Consider the following 15,361-nt stretch of genomic DNA (forward strand, 5'->3'; position numbering starts at 1 on the left):
GTATGAAAAGTGCCTAGTCTACAATGGTAGGGTAACCAGATGTATTTCCTGAGACTGCCTTATATTTCACCTCTGATCTAGGTGTCCTGCCTCATTCTCAAACGTTGTTTATTTGTGCCAGATTTTGGATGCTGAAGTACCTGTTTGCGTTCTCCTGGATACTCTGTCTTTCTTGCTTTAACAGCAGAGTCGCCTGTGCCTGCTCTTGCATCTGCACCTGCAGTCGCCTGCACTGCTCTGCCCACCTCTCCGTCTCCAGCTCTGCCTGCGTCAACCGGCCACGGCCTGACAGGACTGCCTCTCGCAACTGCTCCACCTCTTTCATGCTGTCTGCAGAAGAGATTTAATGGGACTTCAATGCAGAAAACATGCTTAGAGGTTGCTCTACTATCTGTATGAGATCAGGATTGATTATTCTCTCTGAGCACAGGTCAGACAGATTTGTGCTTTTAGCACTTCTAATGCTTTGAAGGCAGCACGTAATGCGAGCTGTACCTCTTCTGGCCTGTTGAAGCTGACTCTGGAGCGCATGATTGTCCTCCTTCAGAAGTCGAACCTCATTAGAGAGCTGACTAACCGAATCCAGTCCCTGAATGTAGATGTTTGTAGGGGCACCTCCTAAAAGATAAAGATAAAAAGTTATTGTGGGGATAATGGTAAGTCATTTTCACTTGGTTTGTGAATAAACTGAAATTTACAAAATGCAACAGAAGAACAATAGTGCCACAACAATTGGTAAAAATGAATTAATAAAATAAGATAATGGCATAAAAGGCTGATACCGCCATTATTATACCCTAGATGTTGTTTATAGGCTCTTTAACTTTAAATCTGTCTATATTTTACAATAATTACAATAATGACAAAATATTGTCATATTTCCTACCCCTATGTGGAGCACACACAGTATTACTTTTGCTGTAGCTTAATATAAATAACTTACTGAGGACTCAATTGTTTGTATTTGATTTAAAAATATCGATCCTTCTTTCAAATTCATGCTCAAACTCAAAACTAAATAAAAATAATTCAAACAATACTCAGACCTCCATCTCGTGCCATAGAAGCCAGTCTGTCCTCCAGCTGCTGTCTCAGACGATCGTTGGTATGGATGGAATCTTCTAGACGCTGACGGAGACTGCGAATCTCCCTCAGGTGCTCCTCCATCAAGTCTGTTCCTGTGACACAGTATGAATATGATACATTACTATACATTACCATACATATATAGTAAAGTCATCATTGTGGGGAAAAATGTCCAAAATGTTAACTTTTCAGGAAAATGCAAAAATGTACTTTACTTTTAATGTAAGTTAATGTAAAAATGTTTAATAGCATGAAAATTTACAATGTAAAGAACAGCTATTGAACTTAAATGCTGTAGAAAAGTAAAAAATAGAAAAAGAAATGGAGGTCCTTGTTCTTTTCTGGACAAAATATGACAATACAAAAACATGAAATGCACCATATGACCGGCATCCCCATGAATTTTAGTACCTTTGTGCCTGGCACCAGACTGATACCCTGACGAGCCTGAGGAAACATCACCATATGCACCATCCCTCATGGGTTGAGACCCATATGTCATATCCCACAATACACTGCTCTCCAGGAGTCCGGCTCCTGATTTCAGAGTGGGGCTGGCATTCAGGCTGGCAAGCGGAGACTGGTGAAAGGCTTGCTGGGACAGCCGGTGGAAGCTGCTGGGGTCAGTCTGAAGGTTTGTACCCAGCGGATAACTTGACAGGGGTTTGACCTGAGCACCACTAAAGCCTGAATATAGAGAGAACAGAAAGGAACAAAAGAGAAAGAAAAAAAAAACAGTAAGTGACATTTTCAGGTGACATGAGGTGAATTTGGATTGTTAGAATGACTTTAAGCAAACATGCCGGGTCTTGGAGGTTTGCTTAGGATAACAAAAATCAAATTATGGAACAAGACCTTGGTTAATAGACTAGAAACACACAGCCATGAGTCACGATTGCTGTTAGGTCTGATAGATGAGCTAGCATGAGTGGCCTAGGGACGATTAGGCAATTACAAATTTTGATTGCGAGTAATGCTTCATTCTCTCCAGTCAGTCGTTACTGTAAATCGTGCATTTATCAAGGACCTGTGTGTCATCTGTTCTCAGTGAAACAAACTCACCCATGCGAATAAAGAATTACACATCAGATTAGTGATGTCATCCATGATTGTAGTGTCTGTGCTTTACTCATAACCCTGGGGGTAAGCAGTTTTATTTCTTTTCTTCTTTTTGTATTCAGAATCACTGTTAAAATGTTAGAAAACTAGGAAGCTGTAAAAAAAAATAAAATAAGAAATTTCAGATGTGTCCAGAATGATAGATGTAGCTGTGAATGATTCTAAAATGAAAGAGAAAGCTACACAGCATCAGGAATTTCTAATAATATCTACAATGCCTCATTTCAAACAGGTGATCAAATCTCGAGACAAATGGAAAATTGGAATCCATAATCTATTACTCTTTCTAATAGTCTAATTTATCCCTATTATTTATATTGTATTATTGTTTGGGCAAGTACTTTCTCTACTACACTTCACAAAAGTTGTGTTTTGTCAGGATTGCAACCCGATCATATTTATATACATCATCAGCTCCTTTATTTCAGAAACTTCAGATTCCTACCATTTATGATATTAATATTTTTCAAATAGATGTTTTATTTAAAAGACATATTCAAGTGAAGGGATTATTCCAGAGCAGTTCAAAATTATTTAAAAAAACTCAGAGGCTCATCTACATCGCTGCTGTCAGGAAAAAACCTTGTATTTCCATTTTTGACATATTTCAGTTTTTGACATAATTTGAAAACACCTGTTTTCTTTTGCATTGAGTGTATATTTCATAATGAATGGACCAAAAGAAATGGCTTGGAAAAAAGTCTGGTTCCATTGACTTACATTAAAAGTTTTTAAGTTAAAAGGTTTTTTGCTTCTCTTGTTACCATCTTGGAAATACAAGGTTTTCTTCCTACAACAACGATATTTAACTCGTCAATCTTTAGATCTTGAGCCTCCTAAATTTCTCACTTATAGAGGTCAATTTTCTATTTTAAAGGTCAAGATTTAGAGGCACTAAAATAACAATTTGGCAAAAATTGTTCTTCTTTAAAATCTTATAAAATATATTTAAAAGACCATTTAACATCTGTATTGCAGGTTTTTTTTAATGTTGTCTAAATATCCATGTTTTATTTGCTTCATTTATTGTGATATCTATTATTACTAGTGCTCAGGAATTAATATGGGTGTATTAATCTTCATCATATATATTTTTTGATCTCACATATTTACATGCACACTCTTGTGCACATACACAACATATATGTTTACACATTCATATGTTCTTGTGTTATGTCAATGCTAATATTTAAGTCATTAGATGTTTGATTTATATCATTATATTATATATTATTGTGCATTTTACATAATAGTGTGGAAATTTAATGTTATTCATGTGGAGGTTTTAAAAAAGCCTATTAGGTTTTTTGCCTCTCCCTGTAGTTATCTTTGTCTATTTGTATGTATTTTAAAATGTCCAAAAAAAATAAACAACAAACTACAATTATTTACTAACTTGTTAGAAGTAATCCAAAATACATTTTGGTGTCTAATTCTAACACTAAAATATGACAAAAGGTATCTATATGTTCAGTGATTCTGGTTTCATGAGAAAAATATTTATTGCTAGTGACATCCCACGTTAATGCACATAAAACAACATTAAAAACAAGGCAGTCTGCACTACATTAGTCTGTGTGATACACACACACACACACACACACACAAACAGGAGCAGAACTGCATGCTCACTGTTGCCGAGCTGCCTCTGCAGCATCTGCAGCTCCCGGTGCACCTCAGCCAGGGAGAAGCCCCCAGTGCTGTGATAGCGGGGTCTTAGATGTTGAGTGTGGGGGTCAAATGGCATAGAGGCCATCTGAGCAGTGAGACTGGGGTGACAGTGGGGGGTCTGGGGAAAGGGGACAGGACTGGACACAGGTCCAGCACAGAGCCCTGAGTGCAACAGGAGGTAGAAAGATAAAGAATGAAAATAGGGTTTGAGAGACGAGGTTATGCTGATGAAAATAATCAGTCCTATACAGTGCTGTCCAAAAGAATTATACTTTTAAATATATTTATCTGTTTATCTGGATTCTAAAGTGTTTATTTGCTCAGAAAAACACTAATATTACAATAAATATAAATAACACTAATACAATAAGTAGTTATATACTAACTTTTTAAGTATGCCAATGTTTTGATTTAACGATTTTCAAACCTCCCCTCATGGCAGCGTGTAGTTTTTATCCAATAAATCAATCAATTCTTCAATTATGACAACTGGTCAATCAGAGGTTTCTTAAATACATTTCATTAATTTTCTGGAATCCTCCAGAATTTTTAAAGAGATCATCTATTGGTATATGTAAAATTTTGACCCACCGTAATCTGACTTAATTAATCTGTCTCTAATCTAAAGAAATGTATGGTAACAAAGAATGTGTGGAACTGTAAAAATGAGTTTAAATGTCTTTAGTCTAAGTTTATAACTCTTGGTCTAACCTGTAAGTGTATCTCTTAAAGTGGTATATGGTAGTATAAGGAAGGTTCTAACAAAGTGACTAAGAAGTGTATACACAGGTATGGTGGCAATAGCAGATATCACAGTAGTTTGCAGCCTGCTGGATTTTTCTAAAGGTCAAGTTAAGAACTCGTTAGAATTTCTCGGTTTTTTAGCTATTTGATTTTAAATAAAGTATTTTTGTTAGTAAAAAACTACAAAAAAGTGATTGCACGTCATCTCTCTGGTTGTACCTCCGTGCACTGGCCTATGAGGGCTGCAGTGCATGCTGGGACAGCTGTTGGTGGACTGGTGGCCATGTGAAGAAGTGAGGGATGATGAGATGGCTGTATGAGATGGAGCAGGGCCCTGCTTACAGTGAGAGCCTATGAAAGAGAGGGATGGTGAGATGAGATGTAAAGATGGAATCCAATAAAAGTGTTTAAAACAGAGGAACACAAAAAAAAAATTAAAAACTAACTAATAAAGGAAAATTACAGTGTGTGTGTGTTTGTGAGTGTGTGTCTGTGTGTGTATTTATGTGTGTGTGTGTGTGTCTGTGTTTATGTGTGTGTGATTGTGTGTGTGTATTTATGCATGTGTGTGTTTATGGGTGTGTTTGTGTAAGTGTGTTTATGTGTGTGTTTGTGTGTGTGTATGTTTATGTGTGTGTGTGTGTGTTGATGTGTGTGTCTATGTGTTCGTGTGTGTGTGTGTGTTTATGTGTGTGTGTTTGTGTGTGTGTCTGTATTTGTGTGTGTGTGTGTATATGTGTTTGTGTTTGTGTGTGTTTATGTGTTTGGGTGTGTGTGTGTGTGTGTGTGTATATGTGTTTGTGTTTGTGTGTGTTTATGTGTTTGGGTGTGTGTGTGTGTGTGTGTGTGCGTGTGTGTGTGTGCGCGTGTGTGTGTGTGTGTGTGCGTGTGTGTGTGTGTGTGTGTGTGTGTTTATGTGTGTGTGTGTGTGTGTGTTGATGTGTGTGTCTATGTGTTCGTGTGTGTGTGTGTGTTTATGTGTGTGTGTTTGTGTGTGTGTCTGTATTTGTGTGTGTGTGTATATGTGTTTGTGTTTGTGTGTGTTTATGTGTTTGGGTGTGTGTGTGTGTGTGTGTGTGTGTGTGTGTATGTGTTTGTGTTTGTGTGTGTTTATGTGTTTGGGTGTGTGTGTGTGTGTGTGTGTGTGTGTGTGTGTGTGTGTGTGTGTGTGCGTGTGTGTGTGTGCGCGTGTGTGTGTGTGTGTGTGTGTGTGTGCGCGTGTGTGTGTGTGTGTGTGTGCGTGTGTGTGTGTGTGTGTGTGTGTGTGTGTGTAGTTGGCCTACCAGCAGTGCTCCTCTCGGATGCCTCCACTTGGCCGAACTCGCTAGCAGCATCCAGTTCTGAGCACAACTCCAGATCCTCATTGGTGGAGCCCTGTTCATCAGAAATGAAGGACGTGTGCTCTGATTGGTCAGTGGCCTCTGAGAGAGCGTGACTGCTGGTAGGTGTATCTGGGCGGGACTGCTGCTGGTCCAGTTTGGAGCGCAGTGACTCTATCAGCTTGTCCTTCTGCTGGAGCTCTTTACTCAACCTGTCGGGCAGAAAAGGGCAACGGTCAACACTACAGATATAAAATTCAGATCTGTGCTATTACAGGAGCAGCACTCTGGAGAAAGCTTTATCCTCACATGGCGCTCTTATCACTGAAACACTCACAGAGCACTGAACACTACATTTCCAGAACACGTCATTTATCTTCATACCTAGAAATACACTGAAGTAGAAACTTAATGTTCAATATAAAATAAAAGAAATGTAAACAATTACATATCTCACTAACAGTTTAATGATGGCTACAGAATCTTTAGAGTAGTTACTAAATAATAAATTCCTTAAAGTTACTGAATAAACTACTTATTAAGTTAATAATAAGTAATAAATAATAAGTCTCGAGCAGCAGCACTGCTGTGTATGATCCATTCAGACCAGCGCAACACACACTAACACACCACTACCACGTCAGTGTTACTGCAGTGCTGAGAATGATCCACCACCCAAATAGTACCTGCTCTGTGAGGGTCCATGGGGGTCCTGACCACTGAAGAACAGGGTAAAAGGGGGCTAACAAAGTATCAGAGAAACAGATGGACTACAGTCTGTAACTGTAGAACTACAAAGTGCACCTATAGAGTAAGTGGAGCTGATAAAATGGACAATGAGCATAGAAACAAGGTCATGATGTTATGCCTGATCCGTGTATATCTTCATTTCAGTTTATAAATGTCAAAAAACAAGAAATAGGACAAGAATAAAATCTTCACAATAATGCTAATTTCTCCTAGCACCCTTATCAAATTTCTAGTAATATTTTAGGACTAAGCTAAAAAGGCCTTCTAGTCTAAACACTGACAACAGAAGCCTGTAAAATATTTTTTACACTATATTTTTATTTTTAGCTTGTAACAGAAGTAACATACATTTTATCACGTATGTGGCAGTTTTGCAGTGATAGTGAGTTTTACTCTGCTTCACGCCTGGTTGCTCTTTTATCTCTAATAACAGACCTAAAGCTGGCTACACTACTGTACTGACACTCAGTGACAGATCTAGGACTTCCAGAAGGCCCAGAGTAACATTTTCTCACAGAATTGGTCCCATTCACAGTAAACCAAAACATGTTTGTTTGATACTATTGTTAGTTCCTAGTTTTTGAATTTATCCCTTCACTGACTACCCATCCAATACCGCATTGAGTACAAGACATTACTCTTGGTCTTCCGTTCACTACAGAACCTGGCTCCCCCTTACTTGTCCTCTTTAGTTTCACTATACTGTCCTGCTCGCTCTCTCCGTTCCGCTGATGCTCACCTGTTGGTTGTTCCTCCAGTTCGACTACAAGGGTTCGGTGAACGAGCCTTCAGCGTTGTTGGCCCAAAGTTATGGAACTCGCTCCCCATTTCCCTGCGTTCCTGCACATCACTCAAGACTTTTAAATCTGAACTGAAAACACACCTGTTTCGGACTGCTTTTAATAACTCTTAATTGTTTTATATTATTTTCTGCTTCTTTGACCCTTTTTCCCATTTTATCTGTACAGTGTCCTTGGGTGTTTGAAAGGCGCTTTAAATAAAATGTATTATTATTATTATTAGTTATGCTGGTATAATATAATATAATGTGTATGGCTTTCAGTCCAGTTATTGAAGTCCTAACCAGTGGTTTTCTTTTGGGCATTTAAGATTTGAACCTATTTGTTACCAATCAAAACAATAAAGAAGGAGCCTTATGACAATACATGCAGAGTTTAAGTACAACTAGCTATTAAATAAAAATGAACAGACATGCATTTTTAATTGCCAGAAAACAGAAAACCCTCACTGTTTCCCACTGGTAAAAAGTTTAAGCGGCTAAAAAGAAAGCACAACTGTGCTGGTCTCATTATAGTAACACAGTCACAAAAGCAGCAAAGCAGGTCGAACAAAAATATTGATTCATTACTGAATTCAGATCAAAATGTCAAAGTTCATTCAGACAACAACCAACCCTGGTTCCCATGCAAAAAACAAAGATTAAAGTGTTTTACACTTTGTTTAATATCTGATCAAAGGGATGAAGCTGTAGTAATGAGCTCTGTACTTGGCACATCCCAGCTTGCCTTTGCTGTGCAGTACATCAGGCTAATTTTGGACTGGGAGTGCCTTCAGAGAGGGTTTAATTCAGACTGATTGTTCTTTGATTAAAGGGCTTGGCACTGTCTGAGCTGACGGCAAAGTGACGCCAAAACATGCTCACAAACGTGCAACACCACCTCATGTCCCTTCCTCCCCCACCCCCCCCCACACACACAATCACACACACACACACACACACACACACACACACACACACACACACACACACACACACACACACACACACACACACACACAAACACACACACACTTCCAGACTCTATTGTCCCTAACTGTTTATCTCTTTCACATCCTCACTGCATCTTGTGCTTAAAAAGAAGCAGGAAGTGCTTCTTGAGGGGTGAGTAAGCAGGTTGGATTGACAAGTAGGTAAACACAACATGACTGAATTCCTCACTCTCACTGTAGCATAATTTACACACTAGTTTCATAGTAGCTACTGAACAATGTTTAATAGTTATAGAAAAAATTAAAAATGGGGAATTTCAAATCCAAAAATTGACATAAATCAAATTTTGAGATGTTAACAGAGCCATTCTGAGTGGTTTGCTGTGAAATGGTTAGTTAGAGAGAAACCCAATGACTTACAGTGGTGATAATAGAAACAAGCGTTCTTTATGTCTTCTATGTAAATGCAGTCATCTTATTTACTAACTATAACAACCAGTCAACCTAAACATGTCTTTTGAGATTTTTATATATGATGGTAATGATGGTAATTATATGGATAAATCATTTTTGGGGGCTATCTTGGATTGCGATCTCCCCCCAGAATGAATGAAATACTCCTGTTTTAGGCCTAAACATCTCAGAACTATCATAAAACAATGTTTCTGGCATCAGAAAGCATATTTTTAATCATTTTGTGTAAAATCCTTCTGTGAGGTAACTAACTTTTACATTCATTAAAATTTTCTGACGTCTGGTTCCTATCAGCACCACTATGAACAATTCTGAGTCGCTAAGTTTCTCAAGAATAAAGCATTTCAAACCACTCTGAATGGCTTTGTTTACATCATTTTATATTTTGAATGAATTTGAATGATATTTTAAAAAATCAGTGTCATTACCTTTTTATGCTAATAACACCAATAATAAATAATAATAAAAACAAAGTTGTGATATTTTACACACACAGAGACACGGCACGATTTAGTAGTACTGTATAACTATCTAAAAACTGTATTTATAATGATATATATATATATATATATATATATATATATATATATATATATATATATATATATATATATATCGTAATGATAAAACTAATACATGCAGCGCAAAACATTTTTATCTTTAATTTACTGTAGAAAATCAAATATACTGATGATAATGATATGGAGTTATACTAACAACACCACAGAGCTGCTGCCTCAGCGTGAATTAACATAATAAAGCTGATGGTCCTGCTAATTGCTGGCAAGAAGGAGGGGTGATGTCCTGAGGATCCTGAAATCGCAGTCATGCAAGTGTTAATTTGTATGATAAATATTAAGCCTAAAGTTCAAGCGAAATATACAGTAGGGATGGAACTATTCCAATACCCAGTACTGGTACCAATATCAAAATATGCTGGATAGGATATCAAAGAAAAAGTACAAACTAGAACAAACTTAGCCATAAATATCACAGACTTATTTGTAGATTAATACAGTGGTAAAGCTAATGTGATAACAACAGCTGCCACATGCATCCTTACATGACAACAACAGGTAGCTAGCTATGAATTAAACAATAATTACAATGAAACACTGTAATTTTGTATAATTTTGTTGTTAAAGACAGTAAGTGATTAAAAGTAGCTGTTGTTTTGTATGTCATTTTAGTATTTTTCTTGTACTTTAGTGTTGTGTTTATTTCTTCAATAAAAAATGGGTTATTTAAATGTTTCACAGTTTTTGAAGAAAAAAAGATGTATACAACAACAACAACAACAACAACAACAACAACAATAATAATAATAATAATAATGTTAGAAGTATTAATATTAGAAGTATTGGCTGATGTTTAAGGTTTCAGTACTTCTATCGGTATTGTGCCATCTGTATTCTACCAAAGACACCAAACACCAAAGCAGCTGCACATTCTTCCTAACTCTACTTGCTCTCCTCTTACTTCTCTATCTGCCGCTGAAGTGCCCTCCTCTCTCTGTCCGTCTGTTTCCTCAGTAGGGTCAGTTCTCTCTCCTGTGCGCGCCACTCCCACAGGGAGAAGGAGAAGAGTGAGTCGCGGTACAGCGGACTGCTTTTAGACAGCATGCACCTCCACAGAGGAGCCATGGCTACCCGGCCTGTCTGCTGCTTGCCTGCATGCCCTCTACCCTGGGCTGCACCGCCCTTATCCTCCTGTCCTGCTCGGGACAAACACAGCAGCAGGTCCGGGGCCGTGGTGCTGGGCTCCGTTTTGCCGGCCGATTAGCTGGAGTGGACCGTTGACATTAGCTCAATGACTGATTAACTCAATGGCTTGATCCAATAATCACTCTCAAAAATAAGTAAACAACACACATTTTGTGTTGTCACTATTGTGACACATTTTGTGTCATTTCGTGTTTTAAAAAGACAACAAAATACGGAGAAAACACAAAAGTAACAAAGGTGAGTAAGAGTGCTTCTAGTTGCGATGCAATAGTCCTGGGAACGTGGGTTCAAAATCACATGGCACTTCATCCATCGCAGAATTCAAAAGTGTTTTTTATAACATTGCTATGGACAAAATATTAAAAAGCCTCCCCAACATGAGCCTTCTTTAGGAAAAGTCTCAAACACAAAATGTGCTGTCCTCCGGATTTGTTAGCGAAGTAATGTTACATTGTTTTTAACTTATCTGGTTGGAGAGTGTTGTGAGTCTGTGGATATGTAGTAGGATCTCCACTTAGCAGACAAAGAGCAGCTGAAATCCCCAGATTAGGCAGGATAGCATCCCGTAGAGGCCGTTCTGTTCAGAACTCACTGTGGGATGAGACAGGATAAAATATGCAAGAAAGGCACAAAATCCAACCAGTCTGTCCCGTGTGAAGGTCCAGTGCAGAGTCTTAATTAAAAATCCATTCCTGTCCAATATCAAAGCAGGATCAGCAGCTCGCTCTGATTGTGTTCTTACTGGAGCTTCAAAAACATGAAAAGAAAACTAATCTCAAATGTCGAGATTAGGTAAGACGGTGTCTCATATTGGCCGATATGTCAGGCGATCTCTGGAAACTCATCACAGCCACAGAATTGAGTAAAAACCAGCTCGTATAGTTTATATATTCCCATCGAAAAGGTCCAGTGCAATCTTGATCAAAACTGCCATGCTCCAATACGGGACCAGTTGATCACTCTGACTGTCTTTTATATAGTGAAAGACTCACTGCCTTCAACATGGAGAGAAGCCAGAGTGAGAATGCTGTAGAATGTCATAAGTCAACTGTTGTCCTTCCCCTCCGAGACCACGCTCACTTGTGAGAAGGAAAAAGCTAATGGGGGGGCACTTCCTAAAACATGCCGTCCTTCCCCATCAGCTCCCAAACACAACAAACCCCTCGTGGCGGAGTGTGTGCGTTACCATGGGTGGCCTCATGTTGAACGGCAGAGTCCTTGCCTTAGGGCCGGTTTGTTCTCTGCATGTAAAACAGGATGCTTCAGTCAAAGGATAGAGAGACAGGCCATTCCATTGGCTGACTGGTCAAACATAAAGCACGTTCATTCTTTAGCATATAAAAATCTTAAACAAGCATCTTGAAGCCTTTATCAAGCCCAGAGCATAAATGCATTATGCTTTTTGCGCAGAATAAACATCTTTTCTGATCCTTGTTGTTGGCACAATCATAATCCTGGACTGGTGGACATGCATAGATTTCACGCACAAAAAAGAGAACAAGACGTATAAAGATGCAGACTAATCCTGATGTTCCGTTCTTGTTTGTCCTTATGCTGCCATCCAGTTGTTCTCTTCTCCACTCTTTGTCTTGTCACTTCTCCCTCCATCTGTCTCTCTCTCTCTCTCTCTCTCTCTCTCTCTCTCTTTCTCCCCACCCCTCTCTGTGGCTTTAGCTGTCTCTGACCTATTTCACTCACGAGGTTTAATAACCTAACCTGATTAGTGCCTAAGTCAACACCCCATCCTAAGTCCTGGCATAACCGCAGCAGCTTCAACCATGTGACCATTCAGTTCCAGGGGCAAAATGTCCACATGAGGGGGGACACAAAATCACAAATAAAAACCACAACTTGAAGGACATTAAGACAATGCAAATCCCCCCACCCGCCCCCTTTTCTAGTCAATTACACTAAATGACTGTACTGGCACCAAAACATGGTTAAGTCCAGCTTCGCATCTGGTTGGCCATCTGTGCAACAGAGCTTGCAATGGCGCTCTCTTTCAGCCTCTTTTCTCTCTCTCTATCTCTGCTTTCATTTAGCATCTCTAATTACCCACAGTGCAAAGCTTGACCTCACTCTCACCCTTTCAGGGAACATCATCTAGCAGTAAAGTAGGTTTTCAGAGAGAGATTAGAACAGCAGAATCTTCAGAATCTTCATCCTCAGCTTAACTCCATGGCTTAGGATGCATGCAGAGACTCCGAATAGAATCAGTGCTGCAAATTAAAGCTATTCGTCAGGCGATAGATCTGTTGTGACATAAGCGGTCTCTAATTGCTTCGTATCAACTCCAAAGCGTGCCTCAACGCAGCCCAGCATGAATGGAGCTCAAAATCCAGCTGAGAAGAGCTCCGGTGTCTTCTCTCTCCATGCGTAGTCATCAGACACAGGAGTACTTCCCGACTTGTTTCTGTGTCTAAAGCCTAATCTGACAGTCCAATGAGTAAGGAGAGCTTATATGATGTTGCAGTAGTGTAGTACAGCAGTGTGGAGCTGAGGAAACATCTTCATCTTTTTCTCCACATCAGGCCAGCTCCACAGAGCAATGAGGCTAGCAGATACCAGTACGCCAACCAATCCCAGCTCTGAACGATGACGCAGAACCACCCCAGGCAATAGGTCTCACACACACAGCGCATGCACACATACAGATTGAGTCTCTGCTGCTGCTGAGATATGGAGTTTAATGATTTCAGCCACACTTCCAATGGTCAAAGTCCACTGAGAGGCAAAGCTGAGTAAGGTCATCTTGTTTGAGCTAACAAGTAGACTAATCAGTCGCACTGTTCTTGACCAATTAAAATTCTGTCAGTCAACTAACTGCATTTATTAATGTCTTTCTTTATGCATTTACTCACAGTACTATGCAAAAATCATGGCTCACCCTTCATTTATTTAATTTCCAGTAACACTTTATTTGGATGGTCCACTGTAGATGCTTTCTAAATGCTTAATATATCTTTAAGCAACATTCAAATAAATTTTCATTAAATGCAACTGAACTTCAAGTTCAGTGTGAAAGAGTTTATTAAATCTATTCCTAAACCTAACCCTAAACGCAAAGCAAAATTTACTCCTAACCCTAATCCTAACCATAATGTTGTTGATGATCAACTGAACATCATCAGAAGGTTTGCTGATGGATTCGTTATCTGTAGAGTATCTATAGGGGACTTTTCACATAAAGTGTGACCTAATTTCCAGTCAAAACTGCCATTAAGAACAGTCTTCAGAGTATGGAAAAAAACTGAAAATATAATATCAATGATATATTAGTTATATTTTTTATGCCTCCAAAGTTCAGCCTTAGACACGCTTTCTGGTTCTCTTGGTCCAAATCATTCCAATTACAAATTTAGGCCCAATGCCATTTCTCCCCTCGCCCCTACCACTTAGCCCCTTAGCCTTCTCTTTTGCGTGTAGGGTCTAGGGTTAGGGTGTCCCAATTTTTGTTGAGATAAGAGGGCTAGGGCAAAGTGTTAGGGCTACATGGCCCTCCAAATGGAGCTTTTACAGAGGCAGAGTCCAAACAGAGTGTTATAAGAAAAAATGAAAAACCAGCAAGATGGCTGCACGAGCAACCAAAGAAACCCACAAATGTGAGAATTTTTATCTGTTAAAAATTATGATAACCATCTTAGTTTGATGTCATTTAAGTGTATTATGGTCGTTTTCTTCATAACAAGCATAAAAAACTGCTAATAGCAAGCTAATGTCTCAACAGCTAGCTAGCTAACTTTCCCATTCCACCTTAAATAGGCCAGCAGTTTTGATGCCTGAAGAGTGGTGCTTGATTTACTCTTTCAAGGATGAAAACTACAAGTGATTTCTGCTGTTGGTGGTCTACCAGGTTTTGCACAGTGTTCTTTACATCTTTTAATCATTTTTTAAACTCCAATTTTGGGAACTCTGGCTTTTTAGATACACGTGAGAAAGAACTTCTCACGTATATCTACTTGCAAGGCAAGTATGTTTGGTAGTTTAGTAGGTTTATTGTGTGAATGTTAGTGTGTCTTTGAAAGGGAATCAAATCAGTGAGACTGATTTGGTTGAGAAGGCACAGCTGTGGCTTTAAGATTGAAAGGATGGGAGACTTAAGGTGACAGTAGAGTGCCTCAAGTAAAGAATGAACAAATGAAATATTGATATGTTTAATATTAAGTGCTGGAGGTTTTTGTATAATGTTTCCTGCTTCCATCTGACACTAAAATAATGACATTATAATTTAATGGCCAATTTATACTGAAACTCAAATGTGTTGTGATTGGTTGAGTTTTAGCACGATCTCTTTTATCATCGGGTCAGTGCACATCATGTTGGACAAAAACCATATACTGACCAGATCAGGAGAAGCAGCAAGAACACCAATTCAAAACACAGACTGTATACATTAGTCTCACAACTGTCTTTCATTCATCCTTTCAAAGGAATATCACTCTTGACCTCTCTCAACCTCTCTCTGCCACACGTAAACACACTCTCAGACACATAGGCAGCCTTGTTCTGAATGAACAGATGAATGAGCACTGCCAGTCTTCATAGCTCACTGCATGTGCACCTCTGTGCTTTCACCCACTTAAAGCTGCACACAGATGCATGATGGGGGAAAATAAGAGTCATATCCCTAAGGGGATGGAAGCTGTTGTCAAGGCGACTACAGAAGGTGGGAGGGGTCAGGAGGAATGATCTAGCCAATAAAATGGCTTATTTGTACCACATGGCTTTGGTAGAGCCCTGGGA

General features: G+C 39.0%; 1 protein-coding gene across 9 annotated transcripts in view; it reads right to left on the reverse strand.

Annotated features, from left to right (window-relative positions):
• The window catches only part of LOC108439839 (phosphodiesterase 4D interacting protein), a 140,209-nt gene that overhangs the window by 13,819 nt on the left and 111,029 nt on the right, over positions 1–15,361 (reverse strand). For 8 of the 9 annotated variants that reach the window (XM_037537383.1, XM_037537382.1, XM_037537385.1 and 5 more), the window contains 6 exons: positions 5,904–6,151; positions 4,840–4,971; positions 1,498–1,773; positions 1,047–1,178; positions 496–618; positions 141–330 (listed from right to left, as the gene is read on the reverse strand). In XM_037537383.1, coding sequence (XP_037393280.1) covers positions 141–330; positions 496–618; positions 1,047–1,178; positions 1,498–1,773; positions 4,840–4,971; positions 5,904–6,151 — 1,101 coding nt within the window. The remainder of the gene's footprint in view (positions 1–140; positions 331–495; positions 619–1,046; positions 1,179–1,497; positions 1,774–4,839; positions 4,972–5,903; positions 6,152–15,361) is intronic. The other variant, XM_017718463.2, reaches the window with a different exon arrangement.

The sequence above is a fragment of the Pygocentrus nattereri genome, chromosome 4 (genome assembly GCF_015220715.1).
Source record: "Pygocentrus nattereri isolate fPygNat1 chromosome 4, fPygNat1.pri, whole genome shotgun sequence".
Classification (NCBI taxonomy): domain Eukaryota; kingdom Metazoa; phylum Chordata; class Actinopteri; order Characiformes; family Serrasalmidae; genus Pygocentrus; species Pygocentrus nattereri.